The following is a 19,049-nucleotide window of genomic DNA, read 5'->3' on the forward strand; positions in this document are numbered from 1 at the left end:
TTTCGTCGAAATTAATGGTCGTTATAATCAGTATAAACCATCGTTACTCCCCCAGGATAATTTCCAGTTCCTAGGTCTATGCAAATGGGCGATTGTTTATTTTAAACCATGGTTAAAATTAAACAAATCCGTATGCTATTCCTCCTAATACTGATGTTTTTAAGCCCCTTTGAATTGTTTTACAATTTCCGATTGAATTTCGATTCAGATTCGATTATTTCTTTAAATCCATCAACAATTTTATGCGATAGGTAATTACCAGTCCCTTTTCCACTATTTGTATGGTTTTGTTAATGCGACTCTAGAAATTGAATAAATTCAGTAAAGAAAAAATAAATTACAAGTAAAAAATATCGCACCTTTCTGTTCATAATGGCATCGAAACCCCAAAGCGGACATTGGAAACTTCCCCTATTAATATCTTTCTGCGTTAAATACATTTTTTCGTTAAATACTTTATTACAAAAGATTTTTTTTTTCACAATGTGAAAATAGCTACCATATGATATTTTGAATTTCCATCGCACAATGTATTTAAAGTTACTCTCTAATTATTTAATCCTGCGATAAATTTGGACTGCGATAAGGAAAATAATTTAAATTGATTGAAATGCACACTTTTACTGGTGGTTCGTGAATCGAAGGTACTTTGCACGAGGCACAAACGAAAACATACCCTACCGAAGCTTTAAATTTGAAAATGAACAATGATTAAGCAATTTCAAAGTTAACCAAAAATACTGGCGGTAAAATAAAAGAATTCCAAAGTGAAACAAAGTGATAAATACCTGTGGTTACTTTTTCGCTCTTGCGTTTGCTCCCCGGTGCCCCCTTAAGCTCGAGGACCCAGGCTGCCGCTCATAGGTAGATCCACCGCTGGTCGCGTGCCAAGAGACCAGCCGGAGACGCCGGCTATCCGATGCTTCATCTTGTTCGCTCGTTTCGCGCTTCCTTTTTTGCCACACTTTTCGATTGTTTACAAATCGTTGTCACGTGGCGACGGTTCCGGCGGGGCGCAGGGGTTTCTCCGGTGGCTCCGTTTTTTCATGTTTGTTGTTGCCCCCCAATCACCATGGGAACCGTGGGCAGGCGGTTCGTCGCAAACAAATAGTCCAATCAAGCTTGCTGCTGATGAGTGTTTTTCCTCCGGTGTTAGTGTCACTCGAGTGTGCGGCATTCAGCTGGTTCCGCCGTGATCATGACGGAAGATTTGAAGTTAATTGTCATCGAGCTGAACAAACTGCTCGAGACGGATTACAATTTGATAACCTTTGACTCGCTGTCGCCGGAGTCGCTGCTGCAGGTGCTGGTGGACGTGTGCCACGCGTTCGGCGCCATCGAGAAGCTTGACGTGCGCGAAAACGACCCCGAGGACACGAACCTGCAGGTGATGGAGGCACTGCGGAAGGTGCAGTATCGCCCGGCGGAGGACATCGGCGATCCGGGCGCGTTCCGGCGCGGCATGGTGCGGGGCGAGAAGAAGCTGATCCATCCGATCCTTCGCTGGATACTGGAGAACCACGAGCGGGTCAAGAAGGCCGCCTACCTGGCCAAGTGAGTGTGGGTTTTTGGTGGACCTTAAAAAAAAAGGCGGTGCGTGACGACTTTTCCTTCCTGCTTTAGATTCTTGATTCCGCTGGAGCTACCGCCGGAGGCGATGTCGATGCCGGAACTGGGCACGCTCTGGGCGCAGTATCTGCAGACGATGGACGACTTCAAGGATGCTCACCGGGCGCACGAGCAGTCGGTGCACGAAGGGACGCAGACGCGCGAGCTCCGCAACGACATCAGCGCGATCGAGACGGAGATCGAGAACGTGAAGAAGCGCATCGAGCGCACCCAGACCCGGCTGGACAAGGTGCCGCAGCAGGAGCTGCTGCTCGAGGCGGCCAACAGCCTTCGGATCGAGAAGGAGCGCCAGAAGGAGCTGCTGCAGCAGATCGACGAGCAACGCCAGGGCCTGAACCGGGCGAACGTGCTGCAGGAGCGGCTGCAGAAGGAGCTGCACAACGCGAAGATGGCCGTCCAGGGGGCGACTCCACGCAACCTGATGGAAAGCCTGATCGAGGAGACGCAGGTGCTGCAGTTTATGGTGGAGCAGAAGCTACCGCAGGAGCTGCTCCAGTTGCGCTCCGAGGTGCAGACGCTTCAGGAGGTCATCGATGAGCCGAACATCGGGCGGGCGGAGTTGCAGGAAATGCAGTCGAAGATCGATGAGCTCAATCGCGAGATCCAGCAGCTCGTCGAGGCCCGGATGGCCGAGTACAGTACCCACAACGACACGCTCGGTCCGTTCCGGCAACAGGCCGCCATGGTTGCCCGAAACAAGGAGGCGGCCGCCGAGCAGCTGGACCAGGCAACTCGGGAGCTCCGCGAAGTGGAGCGCCAGCTGCAGGAGAGCCAGCGCCAGCTGCAGGACACCGTCGGCGAAGTCATCCTGCGCGGCGACGACCTGAAGCAGTTCGTCAGCACGCTCCGGGCCAAGAGCAACGTGTACAAGCAGCAGCGGGCGGAGCTGGCCGCGGTCAAGGCGGAGGTGAATGACTTGACGCAAACGCTCGAGAACCTCAAGTCGCAGGATCCGTCCCTGTCGACCACCCTGTCGCAGTTGACTGACGACGACGAGGCCGCGGCCGGCGAGCCCGGGGAGGACGGGGGTGGCCCCGGCACCGGGGACGAGAGCCGGCCGGAGTCGCCCAGCATGACGCACGGCATGACCGAGCTGGCTCGGCTCGTCGACGGCCTCCAAAGGGCGGTCGAGGCCACGCGAGAGCGCATTACGCCCCTCTCGCAGCAGCTCCGGCCACTCCGGGAGCGCGTCATCGAGCTGAAAGACGAAATGGAGTCCAAAAAGCAGGTAGGTGTGAAGCGCCCGGGTTTCTCTTTCGTGCGGTTGTCAACGTCTCCCCCACGGCGGAACCGACGAACGCATTTTCTGACCGACACCGGGTGGTGAAATTTATGGTTCCATGACAAATGGTCAGGTTTTATGGTTTCAACACCTGCTTTACGGCACCTGGTGCTGTTTCTATTGCTGCCTCGAACAGCTCACGTTCAAGGTGAATGGGCTGCATTTCCATCGGAGCTTGGCGAACGTTTCAGAAATGAGAAGTGTCAACCGGCATCGGAAAAACTACAATCAATAGCAGAGCAATTAGAAACTGCCATGTGACCCGTTGCATACCAAAATCGTAGATCGATGTATTCCTTTTTTGTCCCTCCGTATTTAACACTAATTGAACTTGATTTAATTGATTGAATTTAAACTGCTTGCGCGCAAGTAGTAGCTGAATTATGTGGTCTTTTTATGTACCGAACATAATTAATATTTACTCCAGGCTGATTGATTTGCAGATGTTTGGATAAGTTACGCTTTTTTTGTTAATCTGGAAGGCCATCGTGTATCTTAAAGGCGGTAATCCTTCACTGTATCTATTTCTGGATCAGTCGTAAGCACCTTCTAAGACGCTTGATATTTCATACGAGATGATCTTCAGACACATCACTTTTATTAGTAGAAGATTTTAAAATGAGATATACAACGAATTTCAAACATAATCACAGATGAAGGAGAAATCAGAATAAGGATTCAGTATGCCGTTTCCACGCTTCCAATAAAGTTAATTTTATTTTTTTGTAATATTGAAAAATTAACAATCCTGAAAAATGTTTGCCAAAAAAGAAGGAAATTCATGTAATTGTGGGCTATGAGATACACTGAAGACATATGCACAAACTGGTGAACAAATTGCTGCGCAATATGTTATTTATTTTTAGTTTAAATATTCTTCTTCTTCTTCAATGGCCCGCTCGCAGTTGAGCACGTCGTGCTGACATGGCCTGGTCACCAATCGTTCTCCAGGTAGCTCGGTCCATGGCTGCAGCCCTCCAACCCCGGTCGCATCCGATGTCTCGCAGGTTCTGCTCCACTTGGTCCATCCACCGAGCTCGCTGAGCTCCTCGTCGTCTCGTGCCGGGCGGGTCGCTGGTGAGCACCTTCTTGGTGGGGCATGAGTCCGGCATCCTCATGACATGCCCCAACCAACGAATCCTGCCGGCCTTCGCCACCGTCAGGATGTCCGGCTCGCCATACAGCTCAGCTAACTCGTGGTTCATTCTTCTCCTCCACACGCCCTGCTCGTACACACCGCCAAAGATAGACCGGAGCACGCGCCTCTCGAAGACTGCGAGGGCGTTGGCGTCCTCCGTGAGCAGAGTCCAGGATTCATGCCCATAGAGAACGACCGGTCTTATCAGCGTGCGGTATATGACACATTTCGTGTGCGGGAGAAGCCATCTGGACCGCAGGAGTTTGTGGAGTCCATAGTAGGCACGATTCCCCTGAACAATGCGCCTCCGGATTTCACAGCTCACGTTGTTGTCCGGAGTTACGACAGTGCCGAGGTAGCAAAACTCCTCTACTACCTCAAGTTCGTCGCCGTCCACTGATACACTGCTCCCCAGCCTGGCTCTGTCACTGTCAGAGCCTCCGACGAGCAGGTACTTTGTTTTCGTCGCATTGATCATTAGTCCAATCCTTGCGGCCTCGCGTTTCAGTCGGGTGTACGCCTCGCACACCGTCCTAGTGTTCCGCCCGATGATGTCGATGTCATCCGCGAAGCCGAGGAATTGGAGAGAGCGGGTGAAAATCGTGCCACGGATGTCGAAGCCCGCGCTTCTCATGACACCTTCCAGAGCGATGTTGAATAGAAGGCAAGAGAGTCCATCACCTTGCCTCAGACCCCGGTGGGATTCGAACGGATCCGACAGCATGTTCGAAATCCTCACCTTACACAGCACCCCCTCCATTGTGGCCTCTAACAGCCGAACCAGCTTCTCGGGGAAGCTGTACTGCCGCATGGTCTTCCATAGCTCCTTCCTGTCTATGGTATCGTAGGCCGCCTTGAAGTCGATGAAGAGGTGGTGCGTCGGGATCTGGTGCTCCCGGCACTTCTGGAGGATCTGCCGTAGAGTGAAGATCTGGTCGGTGGTGGATTTGCCTCCAACAAACCCAGCTTGGTAGCTTCCGACGAAATCTGTAGCAAGGGGCGCGAGTCTGCAGAAGAGTATCTGGGATAGGATTTTGTAGGCGGCATTGAGGACTGTGATGGCTCGAAAGTTGGCACAGTCCATTCTGTCACCCTTCTTGTACACTGGGTGGATGACACCCAGCTTCCAGTCCTCCGGTATCCTTTCCTGCTCCCAGATTTTCACAATTAGCTGGTGCATACTGACGGCAAGCTCTACCGAACCCATCTTGAATAGTTCTGCCACCAGCCCATCACTGCCAGCTGCTTTGTTCTGTTTCAGCTGCTTGATGGCACTAGTGACTTCGTCCAAGGATGGTGGGAGCACCTCGTCATCTACCTCATGGCTAATGTGCTGCTCAATTCTGCCTGCGTCGCTGCTGGACTCCCCCAATTCCGCTCCGTTCAGGTGTCCGTTGAAGTAGCACTTCCACCTTTCGATCACCTCTCGCTCGTCCGTAAGAATGTTGCCCTCCTCGTCACGACACATTGCGACGTTTGGCGTGTAGCCGCCTCGTGTCTTCTTCAACATCCTGTAGAACTGGCGAGTTTCCCCCGACTGAGTTAGCTGCTGCAACAGTTGTTCATCCGACTCCTCGAAGCGGCGCTTCTTGCTCTCGAAGAGCCGGGTTTGCTGTGTCCTCAGTCGTTTGTAGTGTTCCACGTTCTGACGGGTTTCGCGCTGCAGCATTCGGGCGCGCGCTGCGTTCTTCTCGGATAGTGCCCGCCTGCACTCGTCATCGAACCACTCTTTCCTCTGGTTACGTGGCTTATGGCCCAGTGTCTGCTCGGCTGTGCTGCTGATGACTCGCTCCACCATACGCCAGTGGTCATCGAGGGACATCGTGGCGGTCGCGTTGTTGTCCGGTAGCGCTTCCCCAAGCGCTGACGCGTAGCCCTCGGCAACAGCAGGTATTCGCAGCCGATCCGTGTTTAGGCGTGGGGTAGGCCGGTGACGCAGTGTATTGACAGCGCAGAGCTTCTGCCGTAGCTTCACCATAACCAGGAAGTGGTCCGAGTCGACGTTTGCGCCCCTGTACGTACGTACGTCGATGATGTCCGAGAAGTGCCTTCCGTCTATGAGAACGTGGTCTATTTGGGAATATGTCTGCTGTGGTGATCTCCAGGTGTAGCTGAAACGAGGTTTGTGCTGGAAGAAGGTGCTACGGATGTTCATGTGCCTCGAGGCTGCGAAGTTGATGAGCCGGAGGCCGTTGTCGTTGGTTAGCTGGTGGACGCTAAAGCTACCAATCGTAGGTTTATAGGCCTCCTCTCGCCCGACCTGAGCATTTAGATCTCCGATGACTATCTTCACATCATGTTGTGGGCAGCGGTCGTACTCCCTTTCCAGCTGCGTATAAAACGCGTCTTTGTCGTCATCGCTGCTCCCAAGGTGCGGGCTGTGCACATTTATAATGCTCAGGTTGAAGAAGCGTCCACGTATCCTCAACCTGCACATCCTGTCGTTGATCGGCCACCATCCGATCACACGCTTCCTCATAGCACCCATAACAAGGAACGCCGTACCGAGCTCGTGCTTGTCTCCACCACTCTGGTAGATCATGCAATCGCTACGGTAGGGGCGCTCCGAGACTCCTTTCCAGCGAACCTCCTGAAGTGCTACTATTTCAAAGCCGCGGGCTCTCACTTCCTCTGTGAGTATTCTGGTACTCCCGGGTGAGGTAAGAGACCTGCAGTTCCATGTACCGAGTTTCCAATCGTAGTCCTTTTTTCGTTGCGTGGGTCGGGCATGATTGGTCCAAAACGGGTATTCTTCGTGGTGACTATTCGTTGCAATTGTACAGAGGGTGGCTTGCAAGGCCTCTCCCTCCGCCTCCTATCTCGTCGGTGGAACAACGCATCCTAGCTGTTTTACGTCCCGTAGGATGCCAGGACAGGGTGTACAGCCGCCCCTAACATGGGGAACAGACGCTGGTTCGAGCCGCTCCTAACATGGAGAACAGACGCTCGGGGATGAACTACTAGCAAGTAGCAGTCCATTCCCCCTCTCAATTCAGCCTTGCCGCCCATCCGCCCAAGGGGGTGGGTTTCCCCGTGTACCCAAGCTTGGATATTTAGGCGACAAGTTACCGTTCTGTACGTCGCGGACGTATTGAGTAGGAGTTGGGGAGGAGAGCCTATAGTAGCCTTCAGGAGGCGTCGGATCCAACCCTTTACAGAACCTTACAGTTTAAATATTAGACTGTATAAATATTAGATAAATACAAATACAAAATTTAAATGCTTTATAATGCACTATTGTAAAATATGAACATTATCTCATCAAAGAGTAGAGGAACATTAAAAATTTGATCATGATCTATTGCTTGATAGCAGTTTTACAGTTCCTTTGAAGACTTGTGTCGCAGAGTTGCCTCAATCCTATATAACTAGAAATACCTTATTTTAGCCTTGAAATTTATCAGCTTGAAAGGGTTTTACTGTTTATTGAACCAATTTCTGGATTCTCGTAATATAAAACATCTTTTAAGAATTTTTAATTTATTTATAACAAATTTTTTTATTTTTTTTTAACACGAACGAGCCGCACAATTTTTAAAATTATTTAAATTAATGGAACTGAAGTGGATTTTTGAAAGTTCTATAGTGAACTGAAAAGGCCTCTTATTTAACTCTGACATAAAAAAGTTAAATTAAAAGCATAAGTAGTGCAAATAATATCGTTAAGGATAACTTCTTTTTTAATTTGTGCCTTTAAGGACATCACAATTTAAAAAAAAACATTTTTTTAGTAAACCGAAGGATGTTAATATACGTAGATGATATTATACAAGGGATAATACAGCAATTCTCAAAGCTGTTGCAAACGAAGGTGCTTCCTTATTTGTTTTCTGATTATATAGAACGTCCTTCCACCGGTCGCAAGTGTCACATGTATTGGAATCCATGCCCAGGCCATGCAGCGAAACAATTCTGGCCGATTTCCTGTATTGCATTTCCACCGATACCGGCTCTTTACCTCGATGCTTTAGAAATTCTCATCCAAAAGCAAGGAGGAAACTCTTCCTTCTGCAGGTTTATTCTTCCCCGAAATCACATCATTGGAAAGAGGATGGAAAGATTGCGTTTTCCCAATACCTCAAACGGCACGGTACACTCAGGTCAAAAGCACCAGATGCACCATATGTCCTTTGGTGCCGTCGGGAAGTTCTACCTCCAGTCGTGGGGTTTTTTCTTTGGGTCTCTGCATTGGTTTACATCCTTTTCGGTCACATGTTGGGTTGAGGTATGGGTGAAAGAGAGAGAGAGAGAGAGAGAGAGAGAGAGAGTTGAAGAAGGTACATCAAAGCAGGCTAGAAGTAGGTAGAAGTAGTCCCGTGTCCTTTCCCAAGTCCTTTCGAACACAGTCAATGTTCTGCAGTCGCACGGTGAAGTGATCACAGTCACAGGGTTCCGAGTTCCAGTTCCTCCACGTTCCACGCGATCGGCGGAAAGTGCCAGTGAAGTGAAGTGGAGAGCGGTGAAATTTGAAGCCCAAATTCGAAGCGTAAAATGAAGCGCAGTGAGATGCCTCGGCGAATCAACAAGTCGCTCAAAAAGATGGCCAAACTGAACCTGCTGACGCTGCTGAACGAGAACGTCGCCAAACCGATCACACGCTTCTTCCGGAACGACATCGTGGAGTTGCAGCGGAACAAAGCGATGGCCGAGTACCACTACTGCTCGAACTACCGAGTGTCCCGGGAGGACGCGCGGGCCCGCAAGCGGACGGGCAAGCAGCACACGGTCAAGTGTATCGAATTTTCGTGCCGCGAGTACAGCCCGAACAAGCCGACCCTGCGCGATCAACTGAAGGAGTTCACCATGAAGCACAATCCGTCCGAGGACATGGTGAAGGATCTGCTGTCGATCATGAAAGACAACGGGCTGGAAGTGTCGAGCACCAACAGCAGCAGCACCGGCAGCAGCGACGCGAGTTCCTCGAGCCTATCGATGTCGTCGTCGGCGTCGGACGCGGGTAGCTTCACCAGCGCACCGCCCGTTTACCACAACTTCGACGTGATCCCGATGTCGGTCGGACGCTTCCTGAACTTTGGCATCAAGCGCTCGATCACGAACTATCTGCAGCGGTTCGTGGACGAAAGCAACCACTGGTACATGAAGACACTCTTCCTCGACCTGGCGTTCTACGTGGTGAAATCGGAGAAGACGAAAAAGGATGCCACCACCACCACCACTACCACCGGTAAGCAGGGACAGCAGCAACAATCACAACTTCCACACTACCTGATCATCCTCGGCAAGCTGTCGATCCAGCTGGACGAACCGTTCGTGATCGGGATCTACCAGGGTGCGTTTCCCACGCCGACGATAACGAACGAAATCCTGCGCCCCCTTGTGGACGAGATGAAGGAGCTGGAGCACCGGAAGTTCGAGATCGAGTCCCGCTCGTACCAGCTCTCGATCCGTGCGGTACTGTGCGATCCGATCGCGAACAGCTTGGTGACGTGCACGGCGCTTCCGAACTCCCAGTACGGCTGTAGCAAGTGCAACCAGAAGGGTCAGCTGCAGTTCACCGAGGGTATCACCAGCTTCCCGCCGACGGCCAACCTGGCCACGCTGCGCACGGACGATGACTTTGTGTACGGGCTGGTGAACGGGCATCACGTCGGGGTGCCGGTGCTGGGCGAGCTGAACCTCGACCTGAAGTCGCAGTTCATGATCGACTACAAGTACGTCGTGTGCGAGGGTGTCATGAAGCGCCTGATGAGCCTGTGGACGACGGGCCGGTTGGACTACCGGCTGAACAAGGCCTCGCTGCGGCGCATCTCGCTCAAGCTCCGGTCGATGGACAAGACCAACCCGCGGGAGTTCCGCCAGCCGCCGAAACCGCTCGAGGCGCTCGACGACTGGGACGCGTACGATTGGCGCCAGTTCCTGCTGTACTACGCGCCGATCGTGCTGAAGGCGCACCTGCCGCACAAGTACTACGTCCACTTCCTGTACCTGCACCTCGCCATGCGCATCCTCATCAGCGGGGAGGTGTTCGTCGAGTGCAACACGTTCGTCGCGGGCCAGCTGCTGAACACGTTCGTGGCCGACTTCTCGGCCCACTACGGCCCGCAGCTGATCGACTACAACGTGCACAACCTGCTGCACTTCGAGGACGTGAACATGAAGGCGGGCCCGATGTGCCGGATGAACGGCTTCCACTACGATCGCCAGATGGACGCGATCCTGCGCTGCATCGGGGCGAACGCGTCCATCACGCTGGAGGAGATCGGTGCGCAGGTGGAGGACACCACCAGTGCGATCGTGGAGAACCAGCTGAACGAGTACCGGAGGCCGTTCCCGCGGCTTGAGGCGACCCCGTTCGGCACGGAGCTGCTGCTGAACCAGCACGTGACGCTGTCGACGCGGACGCCGGACAATTGCGTCATCACGAAGGACGGCGTCGCGATGGTGGAAGCGTTCGGGGTGCACGATGGCGAGATCGTCATCACGGGGCGTCGGTTCGCCGAGCAGACGGTGATGTACCAGGCACCGGTGACGGCGCAAAAGATGCTGATGGTGTCGGGCCTGTCCGATCCGTGCACGATCCGGGCGAGCGATCTGCTGTCCAAGGGAGTGCGGGTTAGCACGAGCCTGGGCATTGTGGTGCTACCTCTGCTGTTCCACTGAAACCGGGGCCCAAACGAGCCGAACACAAATGTGATATCTTGGGGTCGAAACCCGCCAAAGTCGTCGAACAAGTTCTCCTGTATACTCGCGTTAGGATTAGGATATATAACTATAGGGAAATTGTTATCCATGGGAAGGTGCCCTCGGTATCGGAGCCAACATTTTGTAAATAGGTGCGTTAAATATAGAACCCACTTCGGAAACAAAACATGTACAAAACATGGGCGTTACGTGCGTTTTCTTTTCCGAAAGCAAGAGCAGCGGTAGTAAAGCAATATTTTCTAAGACTTCGGTCTTCGGATATCTCTGTTCTGGGGGCAAGAACTGAAATTATTGGGGGGTAATTATTTTGCAGGTAAAAGATACCCGTTAGAGAAAATAAATATCTACTTTTGTGAAGCATCAAGTCTCTCTTCCCGCTTTTTTGCCAATTAATACCTGAATTTTAAGGTATCGTTTGTGTTGTACGAAGAAAAGTACAAATGGTTATAGTCAAGAGATAGATAGTTTTGCAATCTATTGTTTTCCTTCGTTACATTGTTTGGATATATAAATCCCTACCGTGCCATGTCCTTCAGATACATGTTCCTTCGGAAAATCAGGTGGTCTAAGGTACATTTTTTTAAAGCTCTATAATTATCTTTCATTGATCCTTCGAATTGACATCCCAGTGACAATTTCAATGGCACAAAAATGGAAAATTCACAAGACAAAGAATTTCGCCGACGAAAAACTACACTTTTTACGGACGGCCAAAGAAGAGCGTGAAGGTGGCGCATAATTGTGTCTTCCTGAGCTACCTGAGAAGGATCTTCTATTCCTACGCCCTCACCTTGGTTGGTTTCTTTTTATTGAGTATCGGGGAAGGAGGGATCAGTCTGTTCTTTAAGTCCCATCGTTCTCTGTTTATCTATCTCCTTTATTTTTTTGCTTTGGAAAAAATGAGAAAATCGATACAAGCTGCGTGATTTGCTGTTGGTGCATCGAAGGGGAAAAGTGTAAAGAAATTAACTGAATAACTGAAAATGTGCACCATGTCAAGCCGAGGAGAAACGGAGGACGGGCAAATGTTCCCGGACGGCGAATGTCATGCAGAAGATTGATCGGCTTCGGAGGATAGTTTTTCATGAAAAGAACTGACCGCCGAAATCTAAGATGAAGAGAGAAAATGAGAAAACGGAGAAAGGTGGTATTCTCGAGGTGCAAGTTTGTGCAAGGTTTCGACCGAACACCCTCGCGATGTGGATTCAATCGGTGCAATCGGTCTGGCACCGATTTGCAGTGAAAATTCCCCCGCTGGATTTTATGGGCAGCTGCACATTTTTCCGTTGACAAAACGGTCACATCAATTTAAGGTGAGGTGAGGCAATATGCACCGGCTATTAGGCAACGACCTTTCTTGCAGTCCATTGAAGAAGAATACCCAACATTTTAAGCATATCAATTCTTTCGTGTAACATTTCTTCCATTATCCAAAAACTACCAAAACAATGTTAAAACTTCCAAATCGTTTCTGAAGCCAAGCAAGCGATGTTTGTAATGTATCACACGATCTTATACTTATTTTGATTAATCTGCTTTTCCTTGTAAAATTTCAACTTGAAATTTCCATCGGTCGTAAAAACACGATAACAAACTTTCCATTACTTTGTAAATTTCAATGTATTACTTTGCGACAGGTGAACTTTTAATCTAGAAAAGTAAGGCTTTTTGGTTACTGCAGTAGTGTAGAATGGATGATAATTCAAACACTAATACTACACTGCGCCCCAAAATGATAGCCTCACCCAGTTTTTTTTTCACTCATTTGCTATTTTAAATGATCGCAAGGTAAAACAAACGACAGAAACATATTTCTTAATCTAAAAGAAATATGTTTCACTTCTAATTTATCAGAAAAAGCATTTAATTATAACATTTTGGTCAAAAAGTCAAAAAATTGAGTGTCCCATAATGATAGCCTCACTTCAAAAATCATTAAAATTAACAAAGCAACCCAGTTCCTAGCCACGTCATCAGTTGCCGAAAGTAATTTTTAAGTTCTCTTACTTTAATTTGTAATTTAATTTGAACATTGGAAGCACAAAACAACTCTAGGAACGAGAAAAAAGTCAAATTGATACTTATCGCTTTATGGCATGTCAAATCATGAGATTGGTGTACTAATAAATAGATCCACAAACGTCATTAACGATTATGTAAAAGAATCCAGTTAATAAGGGCTTCAGAAGTCTCCTGGTCGTCTTTAAAATCTTTCCTCGCGTGATAATCGGAAGATTTTTTAAGTTGCTTTCAGTTCAACCAAAGGTTGCCGTACGACAAAAAACGATTTCTGGTTGAATGTGCACAAAAATGCTGTTTTGTGAGCTTTGAATTCATGTTCTGATATTGTAAGAGAGTCCATGAAGAAAGTTTCTGCCCTCAAACTTCACCAAAAAGTCGATAGATTGGAGTTTGCTACAGCACATATGACATGGAAAAATGAGTGAAGGAACGTAAGTTGTCACTTTGTAGTCTTGTTCAAATTTTAAATTGATAATTCATGTTAGGTGGATTATATTGATGAAAAAAAGTTAAATATGGATGGATCGGATGGTTACATCCATTACTGGCGAGATTTAAGACGATAGCACGATTTTTCTATCGTCTCAATTTTGAAAGTGATTCGGTCATGATTTGGGCTGCGTTCAGCGGTCATAGTAGAAGTGAATTGGATCTTGTACCAACACGTATGAACAGCGATATGTTTATCGACATCCTGGCGAATCATTTGAAGCCTTTTCTGAAAAATCACAACACTCAACAGCTCATTTTTAAGCAAGAAAATGCTGCCGAGCACGCACGCAATACAACAAGAACTCACCTTGCACGGTCGGATATCAAAACAATGTCTTAGCCAGCCGTTTCCCCAGACCTTAATCCAACAGAAAATGTTTGTGGAAGGCTAGTTCAAGAGATTTATGAAGATGGGAGACATTACGAGACCATAAAGGACCTTAAACTTGCTATCCGAAATGCTTGGCGTTCCTTATCAGTAAATAACGTTAGAAAAATTATCGGAGAGCATGCCATCAAGAATTTTCCAAGCAATAAATCGTAATGGAGGACCCACTGATTATTAAACCATGACTTTTGAATCCATTTATGCTATTTTTGTTGATAATTTAATCAAAATCCTAAGTGAGGCTATCATTTTGGGACGCAGTGTACTAAGTTTTTCATTGCATTGCTCTCGTTACGTTTTTTCTCACAGAGCTACGATGCCCTCATCGCAACACTGGACGCCGAGTCTGCTACGATGCAGTCGAAAATAACGGAAACGGAACGTGCCATCCACACGCTGGAGCAGGAATGGCAGGAGCTGCAGCTCGAATACGAACGTTCGCAGATGTTGCTCGAAAAGGCCAACGAGGAGATGTCGGCGGCTGGCAGTGTGGGCCAGGTTTCGCTGAAGGAAACCCTTTCGCAGCAAATCCTAGAGCAGGAAACGATCTCCAAGCGGCTGCTGGAGGAGAAAACTAAGCTGATCAACAGTAAGGCCGATCGCGCCCAGCAACTGGAAATGTGGACCGACCTGCGACGGTTGTTTCAGGTCAAGATTCGTTGTTTACAGGAGAGCAAGCAGCGTGGCCCGGGTGGTACACTCTCCGTGAGTCGAGGAGGGGCGGAAACATTCACACTGCAGTGAAGCAGCGGATAGTTTTGTTTGATAGAACTAATAAATTGGTTTTATAATTGCAAAAGCATATCGTTGACCGTTGTATCAATTAACTGCAATTTCAAAATGTATTGAATTTGAATGATAAGCAGCGTCATCTGGACGTCACATATCAACGTTCTCTTTTCGGGAATTAGAGTAGTACGTGGCTGCGCTCACCAGAGGACGCTAAAAAAGCCACAAGAGGACGCTAGCGGCGGTCTAATTTCCAACCGGTTTGAACCGTGAACTCTAAGAGTAGTTTGAGTCTGTGCTCACCAGATGACGCTAGTGAGGCCATCAGATGGCGCCAGGAGTATTTACGGCATAACCGGTTCGCAGAACAGACCCCGGAAACGGTTCTTCAAGGTCATAAAAGGTCATAAATCGTAAATCACCGGGGTCTGTTCGAGCGAACCGGTTATGCCGTAAATACTCCTGGCGCCATCTGGTGGGCTCACTGGCGTCATCTGGTGAGCGCAGCTGGGTACTACTCATCCAAACGGATCAAATCCGATCCAAATCCGTCAAGGGAGCGAGTCGTCGGGTCTTCCGAATTATGCCAACACTAACTAAAAGATCCAATTGTGTAAACAAACCGATGTCGGTGGCGGAAGAAACGTGAATTTTATACACTTTTACACTCGTTGTAGGTTGATATTCTGCTTGCAAGATGGACGAAATCAACCATAAAACCGTGTTCGTGCTGGACCACACGCCGTACTTTGGAATATCATGCGAAAGCCCGATCGATTGTGATTTCATCAAGAGCAAGGTGCCGGTTCCACCGATCAGCAAGAGTTTGTGGACTTGTGCGGTCGAGGCGTCGGTCGAGTATTGCCGGATTGCGTACGATATCTTTCCCGCCGGCAAGCTGATTCGCTTCGTCGTGAGTGACACGGCCGCACACATCGTAAACACCTGGAACACGAACACGCAAAGTCTAACGCACATCATGAACGCCATGTCGATGGTCGGCGTTCCGCCCCGCCAGACGCAGGCTTCCGACTACTCGGTCATCCATGGATTACGGGCGGCCATCGAGGCACTGGCGGAGCCAACCGATTTCCAGAAGGAGCAGATGCTGGCCCATGCCAAGAACGAGAGCTTTAAGTTGGTCAACCGTGGGCGCGTGATCTGTATAACGTCCGCCCGGGATGACGCTAGTATGAAGAGCCTGGAAGACATCTTCCGGACGGTGCTCGTGCAGCAAAACTCCATTTCGGCTGGCCACAAGGAGTACATCAACATCGACCAGTGCCACCTGGTGATCATCAATCTCTACCCGGCAAACATGGAATCAATGGTATCCAACCGGGCGTTGGTGGACATTTCCCCCATTCTCAAGTCGGAGATACACTCGAACAAGGCGAACAAAATCTCGAACAAATTGACGCATCTTATTTTGCCACACTTCGATCTAGCCAGTACGACCGTGACGGGGATTCCGATGAAGGAGGAACAGAATGCCAGCTCCAGCGCCAACTATGATGTGGAAATTTTCCACGGGCGCACGGCACACTCGGTTTTTCTCGGCACGGAGCTTGTGCTGCCGCATAGCTTGAAGGAAGGTTCGGACTATGAAACCGTCACCCTAAAGTGGTGCACACCGAGAAGTTGTGGGTCATCGGAGATGCAACCGTGTTTAGCGCAGTGTAGGGTGACACCCGTGGACGTGACATCGCGGCCGAGCTCTTGTCTGATCAATTTCCTTCTAAGCGGTCGCTCGGTGCTACTGGAGATGCCGAAGAAATCGGGTGGCAAAATCACGAGCCATCTACTGTCTGCCCACGGGGGCGAAATTTTCATCCATTCGCTCAACACCGCGCGCAGCTGCCTGGAGGATCCACCGTCGATTTCGGAGGGTGGCGGGGGACGCGTGACCGACTACCGGATAAAGGACTTCGGTTTGCTTATGCAGCAACACCGGTTGGTTCCATTGAAACCACTGCCCGAGCGACAACCGGATGAGAGTTTGCAAAAGATGCGAGCTCGACTGACGAAAAATTCCCGCTACTGGCCGTTGACGCACGGACGGACGGTGCTCTATAACGTGCGGCAGTTTGTCGAGCCCGTCCTGGTACTGACGCAAAAGCCGGAAATCTCGGAAGAGGAAAAAATGCACTGCCTGAAGACGATTTACAACCTTTCGCAGCTGGAGGAACGCCAGGAAACGCTCGCCCTTCCAAACATGGGCCACCGGTTGAAGGGTAACAAGAAGGAGGAACAGTACCGGTTGCTCTGGTCGGAGCTGGAAACGATCGTCAACTACAGTGGATCGTCCCCGGCACACAAAGCGATTCTCAACTGCATCCGCGACTGCCGCCGGCTGTACCCGAACGCGGACGGTAGCGATCCGTACGAAAAATCACACACCGGTGACGGTGCGGCCGATGCACTGCGGGCCAGCGTTATACGGGCGACCACGGACTCCCCGATGTCGCCGCCACATTCGCTGGGTGGTACGGCGGGTGCCGATTCCGCAATGGCTGCGGCCGGTGCAGCCACGATCCTGCTCGGCACCGGGAGCAGCGCGGTTCCGATCGGAGGGTTACTTGGCTCACGGGGGACCGTTAGTGGGAAGAAACTGTTCAACACTGGCGCTCGCTCGCTGCTCGACGTGTTGGCCACCACGGAACGTACCAACAGTCAGAAACGTATCGATTTTAGCGGCCGACTGTGTACGCCACCGGGACAGATTGCAAAGCTGTACCCCCATTTAGGGTCGAAGGATGCGGACAGTGGCCCGGGACGTTCGGCGGATGTGAAGTAGATGCAATTGAAGATTTAAGTGTGTAGTAACTAACGTGTTTCTAGTTTTATCTAATGTGGGTTTTAAGTTAAGTTTTAATATTTTTTCATCCCGTCTTGGGCAAAGGAGGAGAAGCTGTTGAGGGTTGAGGTACAATAGTTTTAGTCTATATATAATAAATCTATTTTAATTAAATTAAATACTTTTTCTATTAGCGAAAATTTATGCTAGAGAAGCGATTGATATCACAGTCTTATTGATGGCAATTGAGTTGCTTTTAAAACTACATACATATCTCTGATATTAACATACACCCTTAAATGGCACTAAAGCGCAGAAAAAACAGCAAGGAAAAGCAATTACATACCGGATAATATTTTTCATTAACAAATAATTGTACACAGTAAATAGTGACCCCTAAGTAATTAAAATTCTTAGAAATTACATATTTATGAAAATGGTAATGTAAAATAAAGGAAAATTTTAAAAAAATCTCAAACTTTGTATTTATTTCTCAGCTTTCTCAGCTTTCCTAAAAATAAAACCAGCAGCAATAAACATCATGGTTTGGTCATTGAAAACACTTGACGGCATCAGGATATCTTACCTTTAGTGATCCTGTAAAGTGTTATTAAATTGAAGTTAACTTTTCTCAATATTTTATACTCGGTATTAAGATAGCCAATAATTTTTGAAGCATAAAAAATAGTACTTTTTTATTTTTCAGTTTTTCTTATCTTTTTCATTGATCAGTAAAAAATAGTTAAAAAATTAAACTACCTTGATAGGAATACAAAAATTTGCTCTACCTTTTTACTTCCATTTGACTTCATGTTTTTTTTCATCTGGGATCTCTTTTCACTTTCCATCTCTTATCGCCATCTCAACCCCATGTTTTGTTTCAATTTTAATATTTTTGCCACCTGCTGCAACGTGCTTATGTTTTTTTTCTCTGCAAGAATATTTATTCGTCCGTTTGCTATATCATTCTGTGTCCTTTCTGGTGGTCTTACGCAATCCTATCACTGTTGATGAAGGAGTTCTAGTGTCTTTATGGTTTGCTTCAAGTCAGTGTTGTTTGTTTGTTTCAATTGGTCTTTGCCGTTTACGTTCGTCGTTCTACTAGAAGATTGTTCGCTTGTCTTGACTTGCTCCATCCGTAGTTTATTTTTCTTTTTCGATTGAGCGCTGATGGTACTCTCCTCCTTTACATCTGTTTTATTTTTCTTGGGTAATCCTTTTTCGTTCTCATGGTTTTGATGGTCTCAGTTGCTTTGTCTCCTTTGCTTTGACACATCTTTTTGCATCGCGTTCTCGATCGTCATCTCTCATTTTCCTATATATTTTTTATGTTTAATTCTCCTTGTTTCTTTATGTTTTAGCTTGCTGCTTGCCTCCAATATTGTTACATTGTTTTATTTTCTTGTTTTGTTTTCTTCGCTAGAACCTACACTCTAAACTGTAAAAAAAGGGTCATCAAACTATGGCGTCTACATTTTGGTCTATATAGACGGATGTAATAAAAAACAGCTAGAACAGTAATAAACCTCTAAATATGTTTTGTTGTTATCGTCCCTACATGTATAATGTTTTTACGGTAGCTTTTCCCCGTGGTTTTCTTCATTTTTTTATTATAATTTATTATTATTATTCCATAATCATTATAATTCATTCATTACTTTTATTTGCTAATAATTTTACCTCTCGGTCTTATCCAATGCTTGTGTTTATGTACGTGTGTCTGTGTATGCATGTGTAGTTATTTATTTTTGCAACATTGCATTTTGCAACCATACTTCATATCTTTTTGTCGTTTGCTTCGGTTGGCATTCAACAGATGTATTGTTTTGTATGAGTGTTCTTGTTTTTTGTTAAACAGTGCGTAGCGGTGAAATCATTCATAAAATCGAACAATCGCCCAAAATAAAAC

At 48.1% G+C, this 19,049-nt stretch overlaps 2 protein-coding genes across 2 annotated transcripts; both read left to right on the forward strand.

The window, feature by feature from the left end:
- The first annotated feature begins 1,198 nt into the window (after window positions 1–1,198).
- On the forward strand, window positions 1,199–14,358 carry LOC131288809 (intraflagellar transport protein 81 homolog). The gene is made up of 3 exons (XM_058317986.1): window positions 1,199–1,554; window positions 1,624–2,857; window positions 13,924–14,358. The coding sequence occupies exons 1-3, from the start codon at window positions 1,199–1,201 to the stop codon at window positions 14,356–14,358; spliced, it is 2,025 nt and encodes a 674-aa protein (XP_058173969.1).
- Window positions 14,359–14,994: 636 nt separating this feature from the next.
- Window positions 14,995–17,201, forward strand: LOC131286681 (protein asunder). Its single transcript, XM_058315667.1, has one exon. It carries the CDS (start codon window positions 15,041–15,043, stop codon window positions 17,138–17,140), a length of 2,100 nt encoding a protein of 699 aa, XP_058171650.1. The 5' UTR covers window positions 14,995–15,040; the 3' UTR covers window positions 17,141–17,201.
- The last annotated feature ends 1,848 nt before the right edge of the window (window positions 17,202–19,049 follow it).

Source organism: Anopheles ziemanni, chromosome 3 (assembly GCF_943734765.1).
Source record: "Anopheles ziemanni chromosome 3, idAnoZiCoDA_A2_x.2, whole genome shotgun sequence".
In the NCBI taxonomy this organism is placed as follows: Eukaryota; Metazoa; Arthropoda; class Insecta; order Diptera; family Culicidae; genus Anopheles; species Anopheles ziemanni.